At 40.4% G+C, this 23388-nt stretch overlaps 1 protein-coding gene across 2 annotated transcripts in view; it reads right to left on the bottom strand.

Moving 5' to 3' along the window:
* Positions 1-754: 754 nt before the first annotated feature.
* Positions 755-23388, bottom strand: part of LOC122795728 (prospero homeobox protein 1-like) — a 277441-nt gene continuing 254807 nt past the window's right edge. For both annotated transcript variants that reach the window (XM_044064033.1, XM_044064034.1), the window contains exon 5: positions 755-1695. In XM_044064033.1, coding sequence (XP_043919968.1) covers positions 1510-1695 — 186 coding nt within the window. In that variant the 3' untranslated portion in view covers positions 755-1509. The remainder of the gene's footprint in view (positions 1696-23388) is intronic.

Raw genomic sequence — 23388 nt, 5'->3', positions numbered from 1 at the left:
ATGAGAATAATTAGTCAGTTTACTGTGGTAGTACACTGATGAGAATAGTCAGTTTACTGGGGTAGTACACTGATGAGAATAGTTAGTTTACTGGGGTAGTACACTGATGAGAATAGTTAATTTACTGGGTAGTACACTGATGAGAATAATTAGTCAGTTTACTGGGGTAGTACACTGATGAGAATAGTCTGTTTACTGGGGTAGTACACTGATGAGAATAGTTAGTCAGTTTACTGGGGTAGTACACTGATGATAATAGTTAGTCAGTTTACTGGGGTAGTACACTGACGAGAATAGTTAGTCAGTTTACTGGGGTAGTACACTGATGACAATAGTTAGTTTACTGGGGTAGTACACTGATGAGAATAGTTAGTTTATTGGGGTAGTACACTGACGAGAATAGTTAGTCAATTTACTGGGGTAGTACACTGATGAGAATAGTTAGTCAGTTTACTGGGGTAGTGCACTGACGAGAATAGTTAGTCAGTTTACTGAGGTAGTACACTGATGACAATAGTTAGTTTACTGGGGTAGTACACTGATGAAAATAGTCAGTTTACTGCGGTAGTACACTGATGAGAATAGTCAGTTTACTGGGGTAGTACACTGATGAGAATAGTTAGTCAGTTTACTAGGGTAGTACACTGATGACAATAGTTGGTTTACTGGGGTAGTACACTGATGAGAATAGTCAGTTTAATGGGGTAGTACACTGATGAGAATAGTCAGTTTACTGGGGTAGTACACGGATGGGAATAGTTAGTCAATTTAATGGGGTAGTATACTGATGACAATAGACCATTTGCACATACAGCTTGAGTTTAGAAATTTACAAAAAAATAAAACAGAACAAATTCAAAAACAGAGAATAATTACATGCGACATGGGAGGAGAATTAAGTGTACAGCGAGAAATGCTTCTCTAATGTGAGTTAGTTATCTGGACTGGAAGGAGGCGTCTATAAATGGTAAAACTGGCGATCTCAAACATAACTGCATGATATACATATATATATATATATATATATATATATATATATATATATATATATATATTTTTTTTTTTTTTGGAAAACTCAAGAAATAGTATGATGAGGGATAATTTTTCTGTTTTGGAAAATTCGAGGAGCTATCTGATGTTGTAGAGGTACCCTGCCTTTTAGATGTACACACTTGTATAGTGTAACAAACAGGAAGTACACATGGTCTTGTCAACAAAAAGCCCTTTATGACATCCCAGGCATCACTATTAATGAGATAAGTTATGAACAAACCCAATCTGCCACTGCCAAGAGGTAATAATGTGAAACACATTGCTGTTTCTATTTCCCCTCTTATCCGTTAATGCCACATACATTTCTATAACTCCTATTTTCTCCAGACGTTAGAGGAAGACCACTTTCTGGCACATTGATCTGGGGGACACTGCCTTGATATATCGGTGCAGTAACTACATTCATTTTCACTTCCATTGTGAGAGCCCCAACTATTCTGCACAAAAGGGACAGTTTTATAAGCTGACAAAGTCTTGCAGACTAGTTTGGAATTTGAATGACTCCGGAATTTCACCGTCCAGCTTGGCAATGACTTTGTAAATGGACTTCTTCCAGGAGGGATCAGTGTCCTTTCCAGTGATAATGGAGCTAAAAAATTCCCGTAGTGTTGTTTCTGCAACCTCCAAGAAACGTACAGGAACCTGGAAAAATGATAAAAATAAGAGGGAATTAATACAAGTTTCAAACTTAGTGAAGATAAGCCATTTGGCTTCCCTGTCTTTTTTAACTCCATTGTTTTATCATGCAGTTATCTTTTTATGCCTCACAACTTCTCCACATTGGAAAGATTATTTTCAATTGCAGTCCTACACTTACAAATGTTTTCTCATATAAAACTTTATCTATGACACAGCGGAAGAGATAGTCCATGTGGCATCCATGTACCTTCAACCCTACTATAACACCAATCATGTCTTCTTTGCTTTCTGTCCTTTTCTCCCTACGTAATTCACTCACCTAATGGTTTGCCTCTTTCCTTCTTCCCTCGACTAATCGGTTTTCTTATAGGTTCATAGGTTGGTACTAGGCTATCAGCCCTAGGGTCTATACAAGCCTAACCATAACAATTCCCTGGCTATTTCTTCCCATACTATTTACTTCCCTGGACCCCTGTCTAGCTGACTGATGTGATCCCCGGGGTGAATTTCCTTTCTCCCATCCAATCATCAAGGTTCCTTTTCAAGAGGGTCTTTCATTCTCTGCCTATTTCCCCTCATTTCTTCTCATTTAAGTTAGATTGTCTCTGCTGTCATGCCTTGTTTTACACTAGTAGTATGTCAGAAACTTAAAAAATGTTTTTATAACACCCTTATCTTCTAGGTTGCACTAACGTACTTGGACCACTTTGAGTGGGCTGCAAAACGAATGAGGCTCAAACTGGGTGAGGTCATCTCTGCGACGGTGAGTTCTCTGATCACTGTCTCCGTATGACATTGTTGGAATGGATTCCATCTGTGCTCCCACTGTGATATTCTTTCTGTAATTTTCTCTTTTCACTGTGGTTGTGTGACTGTGGAGTTATCACGTTTAACAAAGAGGGGTGGGGGTGCAAGGAGGCTTGACTCATTGTGACATACATTTTTTCCAGAGTTTCACTGAGTTGAAGCTTCAGTGAATTGACAAAACCTCTAAGCAGAGAAACGCCACACTCTCCGTGAATACCCAAATAGCTTCAGATGTTGAATATACAACTCGCTTCCTGTAAAAAAACAGTTCAAGTGTAACAAAAAGCCAGAGGAAGGTTGAAAAGAATGCACGAATCCTTTATTCCACAGTACCACCACAAGTAACACAAAACGATAATCCACAAGCGCTTTCGCCCGTTCGTAACGGGCTTTTTCAAGTGTGAATTGACCCTCACTGAAATACATGGGAAACATTTTACATTCTTATCTATAATTTTATATTTTTTACACCTCAAAATGCCCTAATGGTCACTGCCATACCAGTATGATTTTGTTTTGAAGTCTCTTTTTCCTACATTGTACTCTGTGTCCCACAAAACTGTGACTGTTCCATTTGCATTGGGTTTTTGATCTGTACACATACAATAGAAAATCTCTGAACTGCTGCTACATTTAAGAGTCTCTGGAAGGGGGAATATTTGTACTTTCTATCATGGATCTACAGTCGGCCTGTTTTACTGAAATGAAAATTATTCTCAGAAAATTCTTCAAAATAATAGTTTCATGCTCTGTAATTAAAAGATTACTTGCCAGCTAGTATTTTTTTTTGTTTTGTTTTTATCAAGGAGGCAGACAGTTGATCAACATCAGATTCTTTTCCAAATTTCTTTTGTCAATCAATTTAGCCAAATATATTTGTTCATGAAACACACAGCCTATTAGCTCTGGGATCACTTCAACTACCATTTTGTGCTAACTGGGCTTAATACCAGCACCCTACTGTTGTGCCATTAATGCTTCAGAGCTCCTTGTTTTCAGCATGCTAGGGTTCTCTACCCACTCCAGCTGACATGCTAGGGTTCCCTACCCACCCCAGCTGACATCTGAATCATCCCTGTTACTGTTCTTCACTGAGAGCTTAAATCTTTCAGCTGATATCAAGATTGTCTCTTCTTTTATAAGGTAACAATTTTGCCGACTATATCTTCAAGTTTGCTGTAATAGTTACTTATTATTTATTTATTTAAATGTGTTACTAGGGCTGGAGCTCTTAACCATGTAGGCTGTTTTCTTGCCCAGAGTATGCATGACAAATCAAGTGAAGGTAAATGACAGTTACATATAATAACTATTAATAAAAATACATGAAAGATGAAATCAGCAATACAGAACCGACCTTACCAATATACAGACTGAAGGGAAATATTAAATGTTACATCTATATCTATATCTATCTATCTATCTATCTATCTATCTATCTATCTATCTATCTATCTATCTATCTATCTATCTATCTATCTATCTATCTATCCACACACTTTTGTATGTGTGTATGTGTATGTATGGGTTACCTACAAGTTGTAGAATGGCAGCTTGTCGAACCCAGAAAACTGTCGGCACAGCTGATAAAAAAATCACCTGATTGTGCCAGTAGTTGTTTTGTGCAACACTGTGATATAGTGGGGATCAGGAATTTGCCCTTCCCCACTGTAGTGTGATGTACACACACACACACACACACACACACACACACACACACGCACACACGCACACACGCACACACGCACACAAACACACACACACACACTCACACACACACACGCATACATACCAACATGCATACACACACACACACACACACACACACACACACACACACACACACACACACACACACACACACACACACACACACACGCACACACACGCAAACATACCCACATGCACACACACACACACACACACACACACACACGCACGCGCACACACACAAAGATGCACACAGACACACACACAGACACACATGCACACCCACATGCACACACAAGCACACACACTCACACACAAACACACCCACATGCACACACACACACACACGCACACACGCACACACGCACACACACACGCACACACTCACACACACACACACGCATACATACCAACATGCATACACACACACACACACACACACACACACACACACACACACACACACACACACACACACACACACACACACACACACACACACACACACACACACACACACACACACACACACACACACACACACACACACACACACACACACACACACACACACACACACACACACACACACACACACACACACACACACACACACACACACACACGCACACACATACACACACACACAAGCACACACACTCACACACACGCACAGACAAACACACCCACATGCACTCACACACACACACGCGCACACACACACACACACACACACACACACACACACACACACACACACACACACACACACACAAGCACACACACTACAACAGAAGGAGGAAAGTGATGCTGAATAAGGTGAAGTCCCAAGACTGGAAAAACTCCCTTATCAACCTGAAGAAAAAGTTGAGATCATTCATCAAATCCTCTAAAGCTACCTATGAAAACAGAATTGCAGCAGACGGTAAAGAAAACCACAAGGCCTTCCATAGTTATGTAAAGAATCCCCACGGCAATACCCAGATTTGCTCTGAGCTACAATGGTACCTCCTATACCGAGCCAGCAGATATTGCCAATATACTGGCCGACAGATTCAGTGCCAACTTTACCTCTCCCCCCAAAGGACCAATCACAATACCAATAGATTGCCAGGCACCCAGTATTACTGCTGCACAGGTAAAAACAGCACTGTCCAAGACCAAGAATACAGCTTCTGTGGGACCTGACAATATCCCTGACTGTGTTCTACATGAAGTACAGCGTGAACTAGAACCTCATCTGTGTGCCCTGTTCAACCATAGCCTCACCTCAGGCTTTGTCCCTCCTGAATGGCACACTGCTACAGTCATCTCTCTCCACAAAGGAGGAGAGACTACAGACCCTGGGAACTATCGCCCCATTAGCCTGATGAGTCTGATATGCAAAGCTATGGAACGCATCATCATGGACCTAATAAACAAGGATATAGGGAATCTCCAAACTCTGGATCCTACACAGTTTGGTTTTGTGAAGGGTAGATCATGCCTGCTCAACTTGGTCAACTTCTTTGAGTCATTCACCAGAGCTGTGGATAAAGGCAAGGTGGTTCATACAGCCTACCTTGATCTGACCAAGGCCTTTGATACCATTCCCCACTCAGGAATTATAGAAAAACTCATTAAGCTAGGTATCAACCCCTATATCACTAGGAGGGTTGCAACCTGGCTCATAGATAAAAACCACAGTGTGAAAGTAGCTGACTCCAAGTCCCACAAGGTTCGGTCCTGGGTCCTCTCCTGTTTGGTATCGACTTCTTTGAAGTCCAGGCCAACATGAAGGGTCTCTGGCTGACAAAGTTTGCAGATGATTGAAAGTTGGGAGCAATTATTAACTCTCCAAGTGATGTTGACATCCTACAGAAAGGCCTCACTGAGACCAATGACCGGTGTCAGAACCATGACCTTAAGCTCAATGCCAAAAAATGTGATGTCATCCCCTTTGGGAGAAACCTGGTTCCCATGAATTACCACATTGATGGTAGTCCACTGAACACAGAAGGTGTTATAAGATATCTGGGAACACGGGATGACAGCAACCTCTCTTTTGATCACCACATTGCCACTGTGGTCAGAAAGTCCTTCTATGTGGCACATCTCGTTACTAAGGGTTTTGCATCCAGGAAGAAAGAGGTCATTGTCTCCCTCTACTCTTTCTTTATTAGGCCGATCATCGGGTACAATGCCTCATTTGGCATGTACCTCACTAGCACCTGCAACAACTGGAGAGGCTGCAAAAGTACCTCACAAAGAAGATCCTAGGCTTTAAACACTTGTCCTATATGGACAGACTCAAAAACTCCAACTATTCTCTGTCTCATATCGCCTACTTAGAGGCAATCTCTGCTTGACTTACAAAGCCATAGCTGACCCAGCTGTTAGAAATGCTACATCTAAAGAAATCCCAATCCCTGTGCACCACACTTTCCAGAGACCTCAACCTCATTACCACAATCAACAGAATGTGCTGGAGGGACAGGTTCATAACCCAGAGACTCCCCATGCTATGGAATAGATTTCCCATACATGTCAAACAGAGCACCGCATTGGCCCTGTTCAAGAGAAATCTTGATGAGTGGATGGGAAATCGAAATTTCACCCCGGGGATTACTCCAGTGGCTCTGCCTGACAGAGGTACTGGGATCTAAGGTCAGGTGGCACAATGCCAGGGTAATGCTATGGGATTGGCTTGTAAATGCTCCAGGGCCATTAGCCTAGTACACACCTATGACCCTATGAACACACACACACACGCACACACACACACACACACACACACACACACACACACACACACACACACACACACACACACACAGACACACGCACACACACACAGACACACGCACACACGTGCACACACGCACATGCAGACAGACACACACAGCCACACACACACTCACTCACTCACGCGCGCACACACACACACACACACACACACACACACACACACACACACACACACACACACACACACATACATTTATATGTAAATATATAGATTCACTATGAAAATGTTCAGACACAAAATCGTGAAAAAATATTGAGACCATAATATTGAAAAAGAAAATGTTAAAGACTAAACTAAAATATGTACAGAAGACAGCTGCAGCAGATTTTCTTTGAGGTGAAAAGGTATAAAGGTGAGCGAGTCGAAGAACAGAAGTCTAAGTAATAGAGTGAAATAGTAAGTTCAGCGATTCCATTCTGAATAAAGCATGACACGTTCATTTTTACAATTAGATATTTTTAGAGTTGAATAGAAAGTGTGGTATGAATGGAATGGTTTCAGGCTCGAATGGAAGTATTCCCAAAACTTTGGGTTAATCAGTGAGAAGCTGTGGTCTGTGCAGTGATGTTTATTATGGTAGGTGTGTATGGAAATGGAGTGGGGGATTGAATGATAATGTTGTGTTCAGATTATCATAGGTAAAACGGCTGTTGAGAAACAGAAAGTTCTCTAAACGTAATAAGTTTAAAAAGGAGGCATCTGTGAAGTAGTTGTGCCCTCGCTTCAAGTAGTAGCCATTTAATTCTGAAAAGGGTAAGGCAGCGGTGGTTCTTCTTTGGAGAAAGGGTTATGAATCTTCAAATTTGGTTAGATAATGTCTGTAATGTAGTCATTATTCTTGGAGGTAGGCTATATTTCAGCTGGACAAAAAGAAAACCTTTACAAATAGTGTTTCTACTTTAAGGGGATACAAAATTAAGAGATTGTTTTAGTCCTGACAAGACGTTTACTGATTTTTGTCATTGTTACTATTAAGTGACACTGGAAATGTAATTATTGGTCAAGCCAGATACCCAGGAAATGGCAGACACTGCATGGATCAGTGCAAATGTTATTAAACAGAAGTTATCAGTTGGTGGTGGTGGTGGTGTGGGGGACAGTGGATAATTTTTATGTGCCAAAGATCACTGCTTTAGATTTTTCATGTTTAGAAGGATGCTGATTTGTAAAAGCCAGTTAGAGTACTATAGAGGATATTTTTATAATGGAGATTTGATAGCATTGGGATGAGTCAGATCTGTAAATTATGTCACCTGTTAACAATATGATAAAGTAGGTGATGTAAATCTGAGAGCAGTTCATTAGTGAAGGCAGAAAATAAAGCAGGGAATAAGATGAAGGTTTGTGGTACATATCTGGGGACTGCAGCAGGGTAGGGCACTTGTGAAAATACTTTAAGTTTGGTGCAGTGGTTGAGTAAAATGTTTTTGAACCAATGAGAAGAATTTTAACTAATACACATGCAAGTGAGTGAGTTGAGTTGGACAGAGTGGTCGACTAAATCCAAAGGCCTTTCTGAGGTCAGTGAAATTTGAGCTGGCCATCTTCCTTTTGTCCATACTGAGTAGAGTCCCAGCTGTGAGTGGTCACAGGACGGCTACTGTGCTTCTGCTCGACTTCACACCATGTTATTGACTTGAGAGAAGGAAATATTTTCTTATATTGTCTCCTAATTGAAGGTTTATGCATTTGTCAAGAAGTTTACTGAGTTTACCAACTGTGAGGAGGATTGCAATAGGCCTAAAAATCACTGGATGAGCCTGCTTTAGAGATTTTGGGAGGGGTGCAACAATGACCAGTTTCTACATCTGTAGCATGGCAATATTGTAGAAGCAGATGTTTTAAGTGTGAGCCAGTCGATATAGTTTGCTTTCCTTACACAGTCTTATAAACCAAGGCAACAGCTTATCAGGCCCAGGGGGCATCTGCCAGAATTTGTTCAGTTATCCTGTCTATGGCTTTAATTTGTGTTTTGCTGAAGTATGACTGGTGGTATATAAGGAGGAGTTTCTGTAGGAGAGGATGGTGGGGTGAGGGTGATTGAAGGGTATTTGAATGACTCAGTTAAGAAATCAATTGGGGATATGGGATAAGAAGAGGATGAATTTTCAATATATATATATATATATATATATATATATATATATATATATATATATTTTGACTGTGTGGCATATTATTTGATTAACTAATTTCCAGAACGGCTTAATTTGTTTAATCACAACAAATCACCTTAATTACTAGACACCCTGATAGTATCTCCCAGCCCATCATCACTAACTGGGACACCCCACACACCCTTTTCTTAGTCTTCTCTCCACAATAAGTAGCTACACTAACACTCTAACCACTCACACAACATGCCAAAACAGAATACTGCTACTAAAACAACTAACCTTCACCAACCCTCCCATTCACTACAAACAACAGACATGCTTACCCACAGCCCTGCTAATAATTCTCATTACTAGCACATACAGAACTACATACCGCAAGTCTAACAGAACCTACCCCCTCACACTCTACTTCTCACATCTACCCTGAGAGACCTAAGCCTACAAACATCACTATCTCCTGCTCTTTAATTAACATCTCAACTTTTCTACACACACATTACAAACTACTTTCTCATCCTAAAATACCAAAACAATCAGAAACATACAATAAACACATACTGAAATTTCTAAAAACATTTAAACTAGCCTGCAGTGGTGACATTCACCCTAATCCTGGCCCATCCCCTTCCAACCACAACTCCCACACAGACAACAGCAACCTGTCCCACTCTTCAACAATATCCCCCAGACATAAAAATGACATTTTGCTCAACATAAGAAGTATCAAAAACAAAATACATGAACTGCAGGCTGTCCTTGCCCTGTACTCACCAGACATCATTCCTATCACTGAAACATGGTTAAAAGCAGACATTTCTAACAATGAAATTCTGTCTCCAGGATATAGCATTATTCATCAGGACAGGTTAGGTAAAGGAGGAGGTGGGTTAGCTCTTCTCTTCAAATCCCACATATCCCTGGAAATCTTCGACATCAAAACTCTAAAATTTGATAATGCAGAGCTCCTTATTACAAGAATGATCATTAACCCTAGGAAACAAATAAACATAATCGGCATCTAAATCCCACCAGGCAACAATACTCAGACACTAGAACACATACTGGACATCAGAAAAGGTCCACCAAGAAACATTAATTATGGGTGATTTTAACATAGACTGGGCTAAGTGTTCTTCCCAAACCTCCAAAAATGTTATCAGCTTGCACGGCTTCACCCAGATCATTCAACAGCCCACCAGGTATAATAAAACATCAATCAAACAATCAGTACTAGATTGGATATTAACCAATAGGCCATCACTCACAACTCACTGAGGATGCTTACCAGACAGCCTCAGTGATCATCTCCCAACCTATTTACTCAAAATATCAATTCCACCAAACAAATTATCTATCAACAAATAAGGAATAAAAAACATCTCAACCTCAGTGACCTTATATATAATCTCAAACACTGTAACTGGCTTCCACTCACACACCTCCCTCTAGAAGATGCTGTACACTACTACTTCAATACCATCTACCAATCTATCCTAGATGCCCAAGCCCCCAAAAGGACTATGAGAGTTAAATCTAATTCTGCACCATGGTTAACTAAAGAAACTAAATCCCTACTACAGTTAAGAGATAAAGCCTGGAAAAACTGGCACACAACCAAATCTCATGTAGCACTACAAACCTATAGTGAATTCAGAAATCAGTCAAAGAAACAGATCAAAGAGGATAAAATCAATTACGACTCCAAAGCTCAAACCAAATATCACAAAAATCCACAGAAATTTTGGACAGCCATAAACAATATATTACAACCAGGCAAAGTTTATTTTATTTTATTTATTTTATTTAACATTTGTTAACCGGGCTAGTCCAGCTGGATATATTTCCATTTTCAGCAGAGGCCCGAGGAGAAAAGCTCCAATTATAAAACATACCACCACCACACCAAAAGGTTTAAAATAGACAAAAAGGAATTAGCTATAAATTCTAGGAAGACAAAAAGACATACTATACTAGATACATCGTACATTTACAGAACATTTTACAGCATGTAAGTCTAGGGCAATCCCAAGACACTATTAGAAAAATACCTTTAAAACTTTGGTAAATCTAGTTTATGCAGACAGTTACTTTTCCTAAGGATTATATGCTAAACATATTATTAGAAAAAAAGGAAGGGAGAGAAAAAAAAGGAGGGTATATTAATCAAGAGGCAGGGAATACTACCAATAGGGTACATTGATAGCTCAGCAGACAAGATATCTAATTGTTGTCAAGCAGTAGAGGTTACTTAAGTACCTTCTAATTTAGGGGAGAATATAGGAAAGAGAAGAGGAGAGTGGGAGGCCAAGAGATGACAACGAGAAGTCATGAGGATCAGTCTGGGTAACAGCAAGGGCATAGCCAGGGATTTTTAAGGTATGCTTTAAGACTTTGCTTGAAGAGAGAGAGGGATGGAAGTGTGGTAAGGTCAGAGGGCAAGAGGTTCCATTGTTTTCCCACGGTGAAGAGTGATCCTTGTGGGACGCCTAATGTTACGGGGGCTGAGGTATTAGGTTATTAGTGAATATGGAGAAGAGTAATGGGCCTAAGAGTGATCCTTGTGGGACCCCTAATGTTACGGGGGGCTGAGGTATTAGGTTATTAGTGAATATGGAGCATATGTAGTAGGAGGGGGTGTACTAATCAACATTAGTACACCCCCTCCTACTACACCCAATACTAATGACAATATTGCCACTCAATTCAATACATACTTTACTGAGACCATCCTAGCACTGTCCAATAAACAATCTACATTCCCCAAACTGCTCTCCATCCAATATAAACAAAGCCATATTCTCACTACAACTGGTACCAACAGACATAATCAAAAAACTCCTTAAAAAACTAAAACCAACCACCCTAGCAGTTGACAACCTACCAGCAGACTTTCTAAAATTAACTGCCGAAGCCATTGCCTATCCAGTATCCATCCTTAGTAATAGATCTGTAACTGAACACCAAGTCCCCAGCATTTGGAAAATTTCACACATAATACCACTTCACAAAGGAGGCCCTTCTACTGACCTCTCTAACTATCGTCCAATAGCTATCCTATCCCCACTTTCTAAAATCCTTGAAAGAATTGTTCACAAATAAATCACAGACTACCTGCATACTAACAAACTACTAACTAACCCAGCATGGCTTTCGAGCATATCGCAGTACAACTACCGCATTAATGTCATTCACTATCACTGTCAACCTTCATAGAAATAATGGTAACTATGTATCCACTATCTTTTTAGATATCTCGAAGGCCTTTGATATGGTATCACACAGCAAACTCCTAAATGTCCTCTCTGACCTCAGCCTGTTCCATTCTACCCTTGCCTAGTTCCAGGACTACCTAAATGGGTGTCAGCAAGCTGTACACTGACAACAAACACTATCACCCCTCCTACCTGTTGCATTAGGGGTCCCACAAGGATCAATCTTAGGCCCCAAACTCCTAAATGTCCTCTCTGACCTTAACCTGTCCCATTCTACCCTTACCTGGTTCCAGGACTGCCTAAACGGGTGTCAGCAAGCTGTACACTGACAACAAACACTATCACCCCTCCTACCTGTTACATTAGGGGTCCCACAAGAATCAATCTTAGGCCCAAAAGTCCTAAATGTCCTCTCTGACCTTAACCTGTCCCATTCTACCCTTGCCTGGTTCCAGGACTACCTAAATGGGCGTCACCAAGCTGTACGCTGGCAACAAACACCATCACCCCTCCTAGCTGTAACATTAGGGGTCCCACAAGGATCACTCTTAGGCCCATTACTCTTCTCCATCTTCACTAATAACCTACATACCTCAGCCCCCCGGTAACATTAGGGGTCCCACAAGGATCAGTCTTAGCCCATTACTCTTCTCCATATTCACTAATAACCCCCATAACATTAGGGGTTCCACAAGGATCACTCTTAGGCCATTACTCTTCTCCATGTTCACTAATAACCGGCATCCCTCAGCCCCCCGTAACATTAGGGGACCCACAAGGATCACTCTTAGACCCATTAATCTTCTCCATATTCACTAATAACATGCATACCTCAGCCCCACGTAACATTAGGGGTCCCACAAGGATCACTCTTAGGCCCATTAATCTTCTCCATCTTCACTAATAACCTACATACCTCAGCCCCCCATAACATTAGGGGTCCCACAAGGATCAGTCTTAGCCCATTACTCTTCTCCATCTTCACTAATAACCGGCATACCTCAGCCCCCGTAACATTAGGGGTCCCACAAAGATCACTCTTAGGCCCATTACTCTTCTCCATATTCACTAATAACCTAATACCTCAGCCCCCGTAACATTAGGGGTCCCACAAGGATCACTCTTAGGCCCATTACTCTTCTCCATCTTCCCTAATAACCTGCACGCCTCAGCCCCACAAGCATCCCTCATCCAGTACGCAGATGACTCAACAGTCATCTGTGCTGCTACTACCATAGAAAAACTTAAAAAATAACACAGCAATCCTTCCAAGCAGTAGAAACATGGCTAACCAATTCACAGTTAATGCTAAACCCCCCAAAAAACAAACTTATGTTATTCCAGCCAACCAAATCAGATGCAGCTCTGTGCTCTTTTAACATAACCTCAGTAGACAGTACAACCATTTCACCCTCACCTCATACCAAGCTGCTAGGAGTTGAAATTGACTGCAATATGAGGTTTGATGCCCACATATCCCAAACAATAAAAAAGTACACAAAAAACTTGGAACATTACATAGGAACAAGCAATACTTTACAAATGACACTAAAACCAATATTGCCCAAACACACTTTTTATCTAGACTACTATATGCAGCTTCCATAATCACTAACCTAACAAAATCTGAAATAGTGAAGCTGGAAACCTGCTACAATAAAATTGCTAGATACGCCACCAATTCCCCATCGAGAGCTCACCATTGTATTGCCCTTAAAAAGCTCAGTTGGTTTGAACTCCCACATCTCTTGCGCTACAATCAACTAAACATGGCCAATAAGATATTTTACCAAACAGAAAAAACACCCTCACTCCAAAAAATATTATTCTCTTATTCCAGTCCCAGAACCTTATGCTCCACCAACAAACCACTTATTAAAATCAATACAGCCAAAAACTTAGCAGAAGAATCCCTATTCGTTAACTATGTACGCAAACTGTGGAACTCACTGCCTTATGAAATATCATCTATTCCAGCCGTCTCTCAATTTAAATCAAAGTTAAAAAAATCACTTTCAAAACAAACGGCTATGTCCCTGTAATACCCCAGACTAATTAATTTCCCTCTTAAGGTGGTAAATGACTAGTCCTGCAGTTTTTCACAATCAGGTCTAATTTGGATCTCTCACTACTAACAGTCTTTAAAGTCCCTAATATTCACCTTCCTGAAATACTGTATACTGAAAACTACATAATCAAAGTGCAACTCTACTCCCGTAACTAATTTCTCTAATACAAACCAAAACTGTGACTGTCTTCTTTATCTGGCTTCCCATTCCTATGCTAATTCCTTACTGTGTAATTACTTACCTATTTACTATGTGTAAATAATACATCATACACAACTGTTATGTAATTAGTGCCACTTTTCTTGTACACATTTTTTTTTCTTTTTCCCCTGTATAAATGCCACTCTGTTTAAAATTTTTTTATTGGATAAATGTCATTTTGTATAAATGTTATATATATTATTGTCTTATTCATGTGGAGCTTTTCTCCCCGAGCCTCTGCTGAAAATGGATGTGTCCAGTCGGACTATCCCAGTAAACAAATGTAAAATAAAATACATAAATGAATTGAATTAGACTTTTCAGATTGTAGAAAGATAGCTTTGTGCCTCCTAAATGCTTTTTCATGGCTAAGATCTCAGGGATGGGTATCTTTCTTTTGCTTCATGAGTGGGTAACCTTTTCCATTTTAGCCAACCTGAATCTCTGATTTTGAATAAAGGGTTAAGGTATTTGATAATCCAGCGCTGAGGATCTGTTTTGAATAAGTTGGAAATGTGTATGTGTGTGTGTGTGTGTGTGTGTGTGTGTGTGTGTGTGTGTGTGTGTGTGTGTGTGTGTGTGCGCGTGTGCGTGTGTGCGTGTGTGCGTGTGCGTGTGTGTGTGTGTGTGTGTGTGTGTGTGTGTGTGTGTGTGTGTGTGTGTGAGTGTGTGTGTGTGTGTGTGTGAGTGTGTGTGTGTGTGTGTGTGTGTGTGTGTGTGTGTGTGTGTGTGCGCATGTGCGTGTGTGCGTGAGTGTGTGTGTGTGTGTGTGTGTGTGTGTGTGTGCATGTGCGCATATGCATGAGTGTGTGTGTGTGTGCGTGTGTGCGTGTGCGTGTGTGTGCGTGTGTGCGTGTGTGTGTGTGTGGGGTGTTTATCTTGTAGATGTAGTTTATTGGTCAGTGGTGAGGCTGGCAATGAGAGGTCAATGGAAATAAGAATTGAAAAACAATCTGCAGTTTGCAGGTCCAATTTTAATACAACCATTCTCTGATTTGTCTTTTGGTGGAAGGTAATTAGTCTGAGGGCTGGTTTTGTACAACGTATCCTACATAAATGCCTAGTCAGCAGTTCCAGATTTGCGCAATAATATTGTAAAAACATCTACTGCCCCCCCCCCCCCCCAGGAACTCCATATTTGATTATCATCTGCTGGGAGGAAGAAGATGTTAAGCTAAATACAAAAGGATGAAAATTTATTCAGTGAACATTTTTTGTTTTGATAATCAAAAGTACTGCAAGAAAGGAAATGCAGTGGTGATATGCATTCCAGATAATCAGATTAGAGTTTTAGCAACTTCATTTGTTGTGATTTCCCTGAGTGCAGAGAACCTAAGTATGAAACGGTACACTGAAAGGGGGAAATTCACACATGCCAGAGGTACAATGACCTTGAGCTGATTATGTTGAGAAGAGGTGCACAGTATTAATGCGAGAGACACAATGACTTTGAGTTAGTTATTTTGAGAAGATGTGCACAGCGTTAATGCACGAGACACAGTGACTTTGAGTTTTTTATGTTGAGGAGGTGCACAGTATTAATGCACGAGACACTGCGACTTTGAGTTAGTTATGTTGAGAAGAGTTACACAGTATTAATACACGAGACACAGTGACTTTGAGTTAGTTATGTTAAGGAGGTGCACAGTATTAATGCACGAGACACAGTGACTTTGAGTTAGTTATGTTAAGGAGGTGCACAGTATTAATGCACGAGACACAGTGACTTTGAGTTAGTTATGTTAAGGAGGTGCACAGTATTAATGCACGAGACACAGTGACTTTGAGTTAGTTATGTTGAGAAGAGTTACACAGTATTAATACACGAGACACAGTGACTTTGAGTTAGTTATGTTGAGGAGGTGCACAGTATTAATGCACGAGACACAGAGACTTTGAGTTAGTTATGTTGAGGAAGTTCACAGTATTAATGTATGAGACACAGTGACTTTGAGTTAGTTATGTTGAGAAGTGCACAGTATTAATGCACAAGACACAGTGACTTTGAGTTAGTTATGTTGAGAAGAGGTGCACAGTATTAATGCATAAGACACAGTGACTTTGAGTTCATTATGTTGAGAAGGTGCACAGTATTAATGCACGAGACACAGCGACTTTGAGTTAGTTATGCTGAGAAGAGGTGCACAGTATTAATGCCCGAGACAAAGTGACTTTGAGTTAGTTATGTTGAGAAGAGGTGCACCGTATTAATGCACAAGACACAGTGACTTTGAGTTAGTTATGTTTAGAAGAGGTGCACAGTATTAATGCACATGACACAGCGACTTTGAGTTAGTTATGTTGAGGAGGTGCACGGTATTAATGCATAAGACACAGCGACTTTGAGTTAGTTATGTTCAAAAGAGGTGCACAGTATTAATGCACAAGACACTGTGACTTTGAGTTAGTTATGTTGAGAAGAGGTGCACAGTGTTATTGCATGAGACACAGTGACTTTGAGCTAGTTATGTTGAGAAGAGGTGCACAGTATTAATGCACAAGACATAGCGACTTTGAGTTAGTTATGCTGAGAAGAAGTCCACAGTAATAATGCATGAGACACAGTGACATTGAGTTAGTTATGCTGAGGAGGTGCACAGTATTAATGCATGAGACACAGTGACTTTGAGTTAGTTATGTTGAGAAGAGGTGCACAGTATTAATACACGAGACACAGTGACTTTCAGTTAGTTATTTTGAGGAGGTGCACAATATTAATGCATGAGACAGTGACTTTGAGTTAGTTATGTTGAGAAGAGATGCACAGTATTAATGCACGAGACACAGCGACTTTGAGTTAGTTATTTTGAGAAGATGTGCACAGTATTAATGTACAAGACACAGCGACTTTGAGTTAGTTATTTTGAGAAGATGTGCACAGTATTAATGCACGAGACACAGTGACTTTGAGTTAGTTATGTTGAGAAGAGGTGCACAGTATTAATGCACAAGACACAGTGACTTTGAGTTAGTTATTTTGAGAAGATGTGCACAGTATTAATGCACGAGACACAGTGACTTTGAGTTAGTTATGTTGAGAAGAGGTGCACAGTATTAATGCACATGACACAGCGACTTTGAGTTAGTTATGTTGAGGAGGTGCACAGTATTAATGCACGAGACACAGTGACTTTGAGTTAGTTATGTTGAGAAGAAGTGCACAATATTAATGCGCAAGACACAGCGACTTTGAGTTAGTTATGTTCAAAAGAGGTGCACAGTATTAATGCGCAAGACACAGCGACATTGAGTTAGTTATGTTGAGGAGGTGCACAGTATTAATGCACGAGACAAAGTGACTTTCAGTTAGTTATGTTGAGAAGAGGTGCACAGTATTAATGCACGAGACACAGTGACTTTGAGATAGTTATGTTGAGGAGGTGCACAGTATTAATGCACGAGACACAGTGACTTTGAGTTAGTTATGTTGAGGAGGTGCACAGTATTAATGCATGAGACACAGTGACTTTGAGTTTGTTATGTTGAGAAGGTGCACAGTATTAATGCACGAGACACTGCGACTTTGAGTTAGTTATGTTGAGAAGAGTTACACAGTATTAATACACGAGACACAGTGACTTTGAGTTAGTTATGTTGAGAAGAGGTGCACAGTATTAATGCACGAGACACAGTGACTTTGAGTTAGTTATGTTGAGAAGAAGTGCACAGTATTAATGCACACGACACTGCGACTTTGAGTTAGTTATGTTGAGAAGAGGTGCACAGTATTATTGCACGAGACACAGTGACTTTGAGTTAGTTATGTTGAGAAGAGGTGCACAGTATTAATGCACATGACACAGTGACTTTGAGTTAGTTATGTTGAGGAGGTGCACAGTATTAATGCACGGGACACAGTGACTTTCAGTTAGTTATGTTGAGAAGAAGTGCATAGTATTAATGCATAAGACACAGTGACTTTGCGTTAGTTATGTTGAGGAGGTGCACAGTATTAATGCATAAGACACTGCGACTTTGAGTTAGTTATATTGACAAGAGGTACACAGTATTAATGCACAAGACACAGTGACTTTGAGTTAGTTATGCTGAGAGAGATGCACAGTATTAATGCACAAGACACAGCGACTTTGAGTTAGTTATGTTGAGAAGAGGTGCACAGTATTAATGGACAGGACAGAGACTTTGAGTTAGTTATGTTGAGGAGGTGCACAGTATTAATGCATAAGATACAACGACTTTGAGTTAGTTATGTTCAAAAGAGGTGCACAGTATTAATGCACAAGACACTGCGACTTTGAGTTAGTTATGTTCAAAAGAGGTGCACAGTATTAATGCACAAGACACTGCGACTTTGAGTTAGTTATGTTGAGGAGGTGCACAGTATTAATGCACGAGACAGTGACTTTCAGTTAGTTATGCTGAGAAGAGGTGCACAGTATTAATGCACAAGGCACAGCGACTTTGAGTTAGTTATGTTGAGAAGAGGTGCACAGTGTTATTGCACGAGACACAGTGACTTTGAGTTAGTTATGTTGAGAAGAGGTGCACAGTATTAATGCACAAGGCACAGCGACTTTGAGTTAGTTATGCTGAGAAGAAGTGCACAGTAATAATGCACGAGACACAGTGACTTTGAGTTAGTTATGCTTAGGAGGTGCACAGTATTAATGCATGAGACAGTGACTTTGAGTTAGTTATGTTGAGGAGGTGCACAATATTAATGCACGAGACACAGTGACTTTGAGTTAGTTATGTTGAGAAGAGTTGCACAGTATTAATATATGAGACAAAGTGACTTTCAGTTAGTTATGTTGAGAAGAGGTGCACAGTATTAATGCGCAAGACACAGCGACTTTGAGTTAGTTATGTTGAGGAGGTGCACAGTATTAATGCATGAGATACAGTGACTTTGAGTTAGTTATGTTGAGGAGGTGCACAATATTAATGCACGAGACACAGTGACTTTCAGTTAGTTATGTTGAGAAGAGGTGCACAGTATTAATGTGCAAGACACAGCGACTTTGAGTTAGTTATGTTGAGGAGGTGCACAGTATTAATGCATGAGACACAGTGACTTTGAGTTAGTTATGTTGAGGAGGTGCACAGTATTAATGCACGAGACACAGTGACTTTCAGTTAGTTATTCTGAGAAGAGGTGCACAGTATTAATGCATGAGACAGAGTGACTCTGTGTTAGTTATGTTGAGAAGAAGTGCACAGTATTAATGCACGAGACACAGTGACTTTGAGTTAGTTAAGTTGAGAAGAGGTGCACAGTATTAATGCATGAGACACAGTAACTTTGAGTTAGTTATGCTGAGGAGGTGCACAGTATTATTGCACGAGACTCAGTGACATTGAGTTAGTTATGCTGAGAAGAGGTGCACAGTATTAATGCATGAGACACAGTGACTTTGAGTTAGTTATGTTGAGAAGTGCACAGTATTAATGCACAAGGCACAGCGACTTTGAGTTAGTTATGTTGAGAAGAGGTAAACGGTATTAATGCACGAGACACAGTGACTTTGAGTTAGTTATATTAAGGAGGTGCACAGTATTAATGCACGAGACACAGTGACTTTGAGTTAGTTATGTTGAGAAGAGGTGCACAGTATTAATGCACGAGACACCGTGACTTTGAGTTAGTTATGTTGAGTAGTTGCACAGTATTAATGCACAAGACACATTGACTTTGAGTTAGTTATGCTGAGGTGGTGCACAGTATTAATGCACGAGACACCGTGACTTTGAGTTAGTTATGTTGAGAAGAGGTGCACAGTATTAATACACGAGACACAGTGACTTTGAGTTAGTTATGCTGAGGTGGTGCACAGTATTAATGCACGAGACACAGTGACTTTGAGTTAGTTATGCTGAGGTGGTGCACAGTATTAATGCACGAGACACAGAGACTTTGAGTTAGTTATGTTGAGAAGAGGTGCACAGTATTAATGCACGAGACACTGTGACTTTGAGTTAGTTATGTTGAGAAGAGGTGCACAGTATTATACTGATGGTATTTTTTTATCTATCTCTTTCACAGGATAATAGTCTGGATTTAGCCTTTTGGAAAACTGCTTGGATTCTGCTTTAGGTTGGTTAAATCAGAGATGACTAAAGCATACATGGATACAAGACGATGGCAATACTCATGGACGATGACAATACTCATGCACGTCACAGCTTTTCTGTTACGTTTTCGTTACTTTGGAATTTTCTGTGGAAACAATTGGAATGATTGTGCAGCACAAATACGGAGCCTCAGAGTTTGCATTGCCTTGGAATGTGCCTGGATAATATGATGACTCTGACAGACATGCTATCAGAAGCTGGTAAACCTTCATGTTTCATATCAGGAATGTTTCCAGAATTAAGGCTTTAAGCGCCTGATGCCATGGTCCAGCTTGGAAACAGTTATCAAAGTGCTTCTGTCATTCCTCTTTGATTACTGTTATGGTCTATAACTTTGGTTTTTGATAAAAGCCTAGTGTGACTCCAGTACAAACAGAAAGCTGCAGCCAAGGTCTTGATAAGAATGTAACATATTTGGAGTACAAGCTGCAGAGGTGTTACTGGTTCTAGTTTGACTAGTATTCAAGAGTCTGTGATGGTAGCCCCAATATATTTCATGTAAGGGAGAGAGCATGTATAGACTGGTGGAACATTAGGCAATCCATGAGGTCATTCAGGTGTGCTGGTCACCACCTGAGGGCAGGGTTAGGGCCATGACAGAAAGAGACTCTCGACTGCCAAGATGCCGGTGAGAGTGCAAGTACCCCTTGATGAATACCCAGATGATTGCCCCCCACACATGGTTTTGCTCTGGCAAATCTGTAAGGTGATTCCGCACTGCATTGGAATGAATAGGCATGTGTACAACTGGGGGGGGGGGGGCTTGATTTGTCAGCAGGCAGAGGAGAGAAAAAGATACAGAAAAAAAAAAACTGACTGTACCCAGATTGCCATCAAGGCCCTACCTGCTGCACATGGCATTCACTACCCAGAATGGCAAACACAACTTCACATGGACAGTCACCAGGTTTGAACCATAGTCCTATAAAGTAGATATATTTTAAGAAAACAGCACGGTCTGTTCAACTTCTACTAATACCTGTTATTTTAAACAAGCTGCCATCTCCTTTCCCAGTACAGAATAATAAATCAGTTTAAAATTCCAGATTTCCGGTGAAATACTTTTTAATGATTTTCCTAAAAGCAAGTACATTTACAAAGTAACTTAATGACACCTCCATTGCTGCTACTTGCTTATTTTTCATTTTTTGGGTTTATTATGGCCTTCTGAATCCCTGCACCTTAACCCCATTAAACCATCATATTCTTTGAAATGTATTACTTGTTTCTTCACATCTATCAGCCATAATAACAAGATGAAGATAGGTGCATTCACAAGGCAGACACCCATATACCTCTGAGCGATCAGTCCTACATCTACAATGTCTGACATATTCTTCATCTGTTGGCTATGGTGCATGTCATTGGCTTTGGCACCGAAGCCAAAGTGACAGAACACTCATTGCACACTGTGATCTAAGCACTGTCTGAAGGAGTTATTTTTTCTACTCACTTTTCACAAAAGCCAAGCCTGGGAAAAGAATGTCTTAGTTTGCAAGTAAAGCAAACATTCTCAGGGTCACCCCCTTCCAGTTCAGGAGATATCGGCAGTTTCTCAGCCTTTCGCACACATGATGGCTGAGGAGTTACTCAGGCGTGAACCTTCTCTAATCCTGAGTTGTTTTAGTGGTGAAGGCTGAAGCTTCCTGTTCCCACACATGTACAATAAAATGGCAGCTTCCTTTATATCAGCACTATTCCATCCAAAAGAAGCAGCAGGCAAAGGTCATGCAAGGCCTGTATTATCATGGACAGCTGTGTCTTCCTTGTATCACAACTCTCTTTAGGTCTTAGTGAACCTTAGGGTTCCTGAAAGCCCCTGTCCTTGGTACATTTGTATAAAGTTCCTAAGTAACTTTTTCAATTTCTTAATCATTATTCATGTTAATGAGAAAGCAAAAATGTACCTGTGTGCAGCTTATGTCATGTATGACAAACACTAGAGGAGTACAGAGCTCTTACGATTAACATTTTATTTCCCCATTAGACAATGTGAGAAAGTATGCTGTAGTCCGTGGTGTGATTCCCTCATTAGCCTGCTTTGTTACTGGGAGCAACAGCAACTCAGTAAACCACTGGGCTGAGTCTAAAAAATAATCCAGGTAGATCAGTGCCCTAATCTGTTTAAGAAATATAAATAAATACTAAACAGAAAGTAAATATATTTAACTGTATGACTCATAAATAAAAAGTACACCTTAAACACCAGGACACATCGAGTTGGGCTGGTATGGGCCCATAGCATATCTCACTGGATTTCTTCAAAATTCTGAAGTTCTCTATGAACCAGGCATTGACGGATGCAGGGTGCTATGACTCCATATTCGGAAAAGAAGGACCACCCTAGTCACTTTTATTCTACTTCTAGCTTAACTAAACTGAATTAATTTTAGAGTGTGTCCCTCAGAATTGTTCAGTGTATGTACATACATAATGAACTGCTCTTCCAAAGAGCTGTAACTAAGTGCAAGTCAGTGTGTTATACATAAGATTTAAAACATGCATTTACTGACAGAACAACATTTTTAGGAACTTTTAATGGCACTTTCAGCACTTTAAAATATATCATAATCTCTGAGATGCAGAATGATCTATCAAGTGGACTTTCTTCTACTCTGTACCGTTTCATTCCTCTTGAGTGATTCCAGTAACCTACAGATTAACCCACTGAGCATGCAAAACCTGCAAGAAGAGGGCAG

This window comes from Protopterus annectens, chromosome 2.part2, assembly GCF_019279795.1.
Source record: "Protopterus annectens isolate FY-2018-M chromosome 2.part2, PAN1.0, whole genome shotgun sequence".
NCBI classification, from domain to species: domain Eukaryota; kingdom Metazoa; phylum Chordata; order Ceratodontiformes; family Protopteridae; genus Protopterus; species Protopterus annectens.
This window is presented reverse-complemented; position numbering and strand designations above follow the sequence as displayed.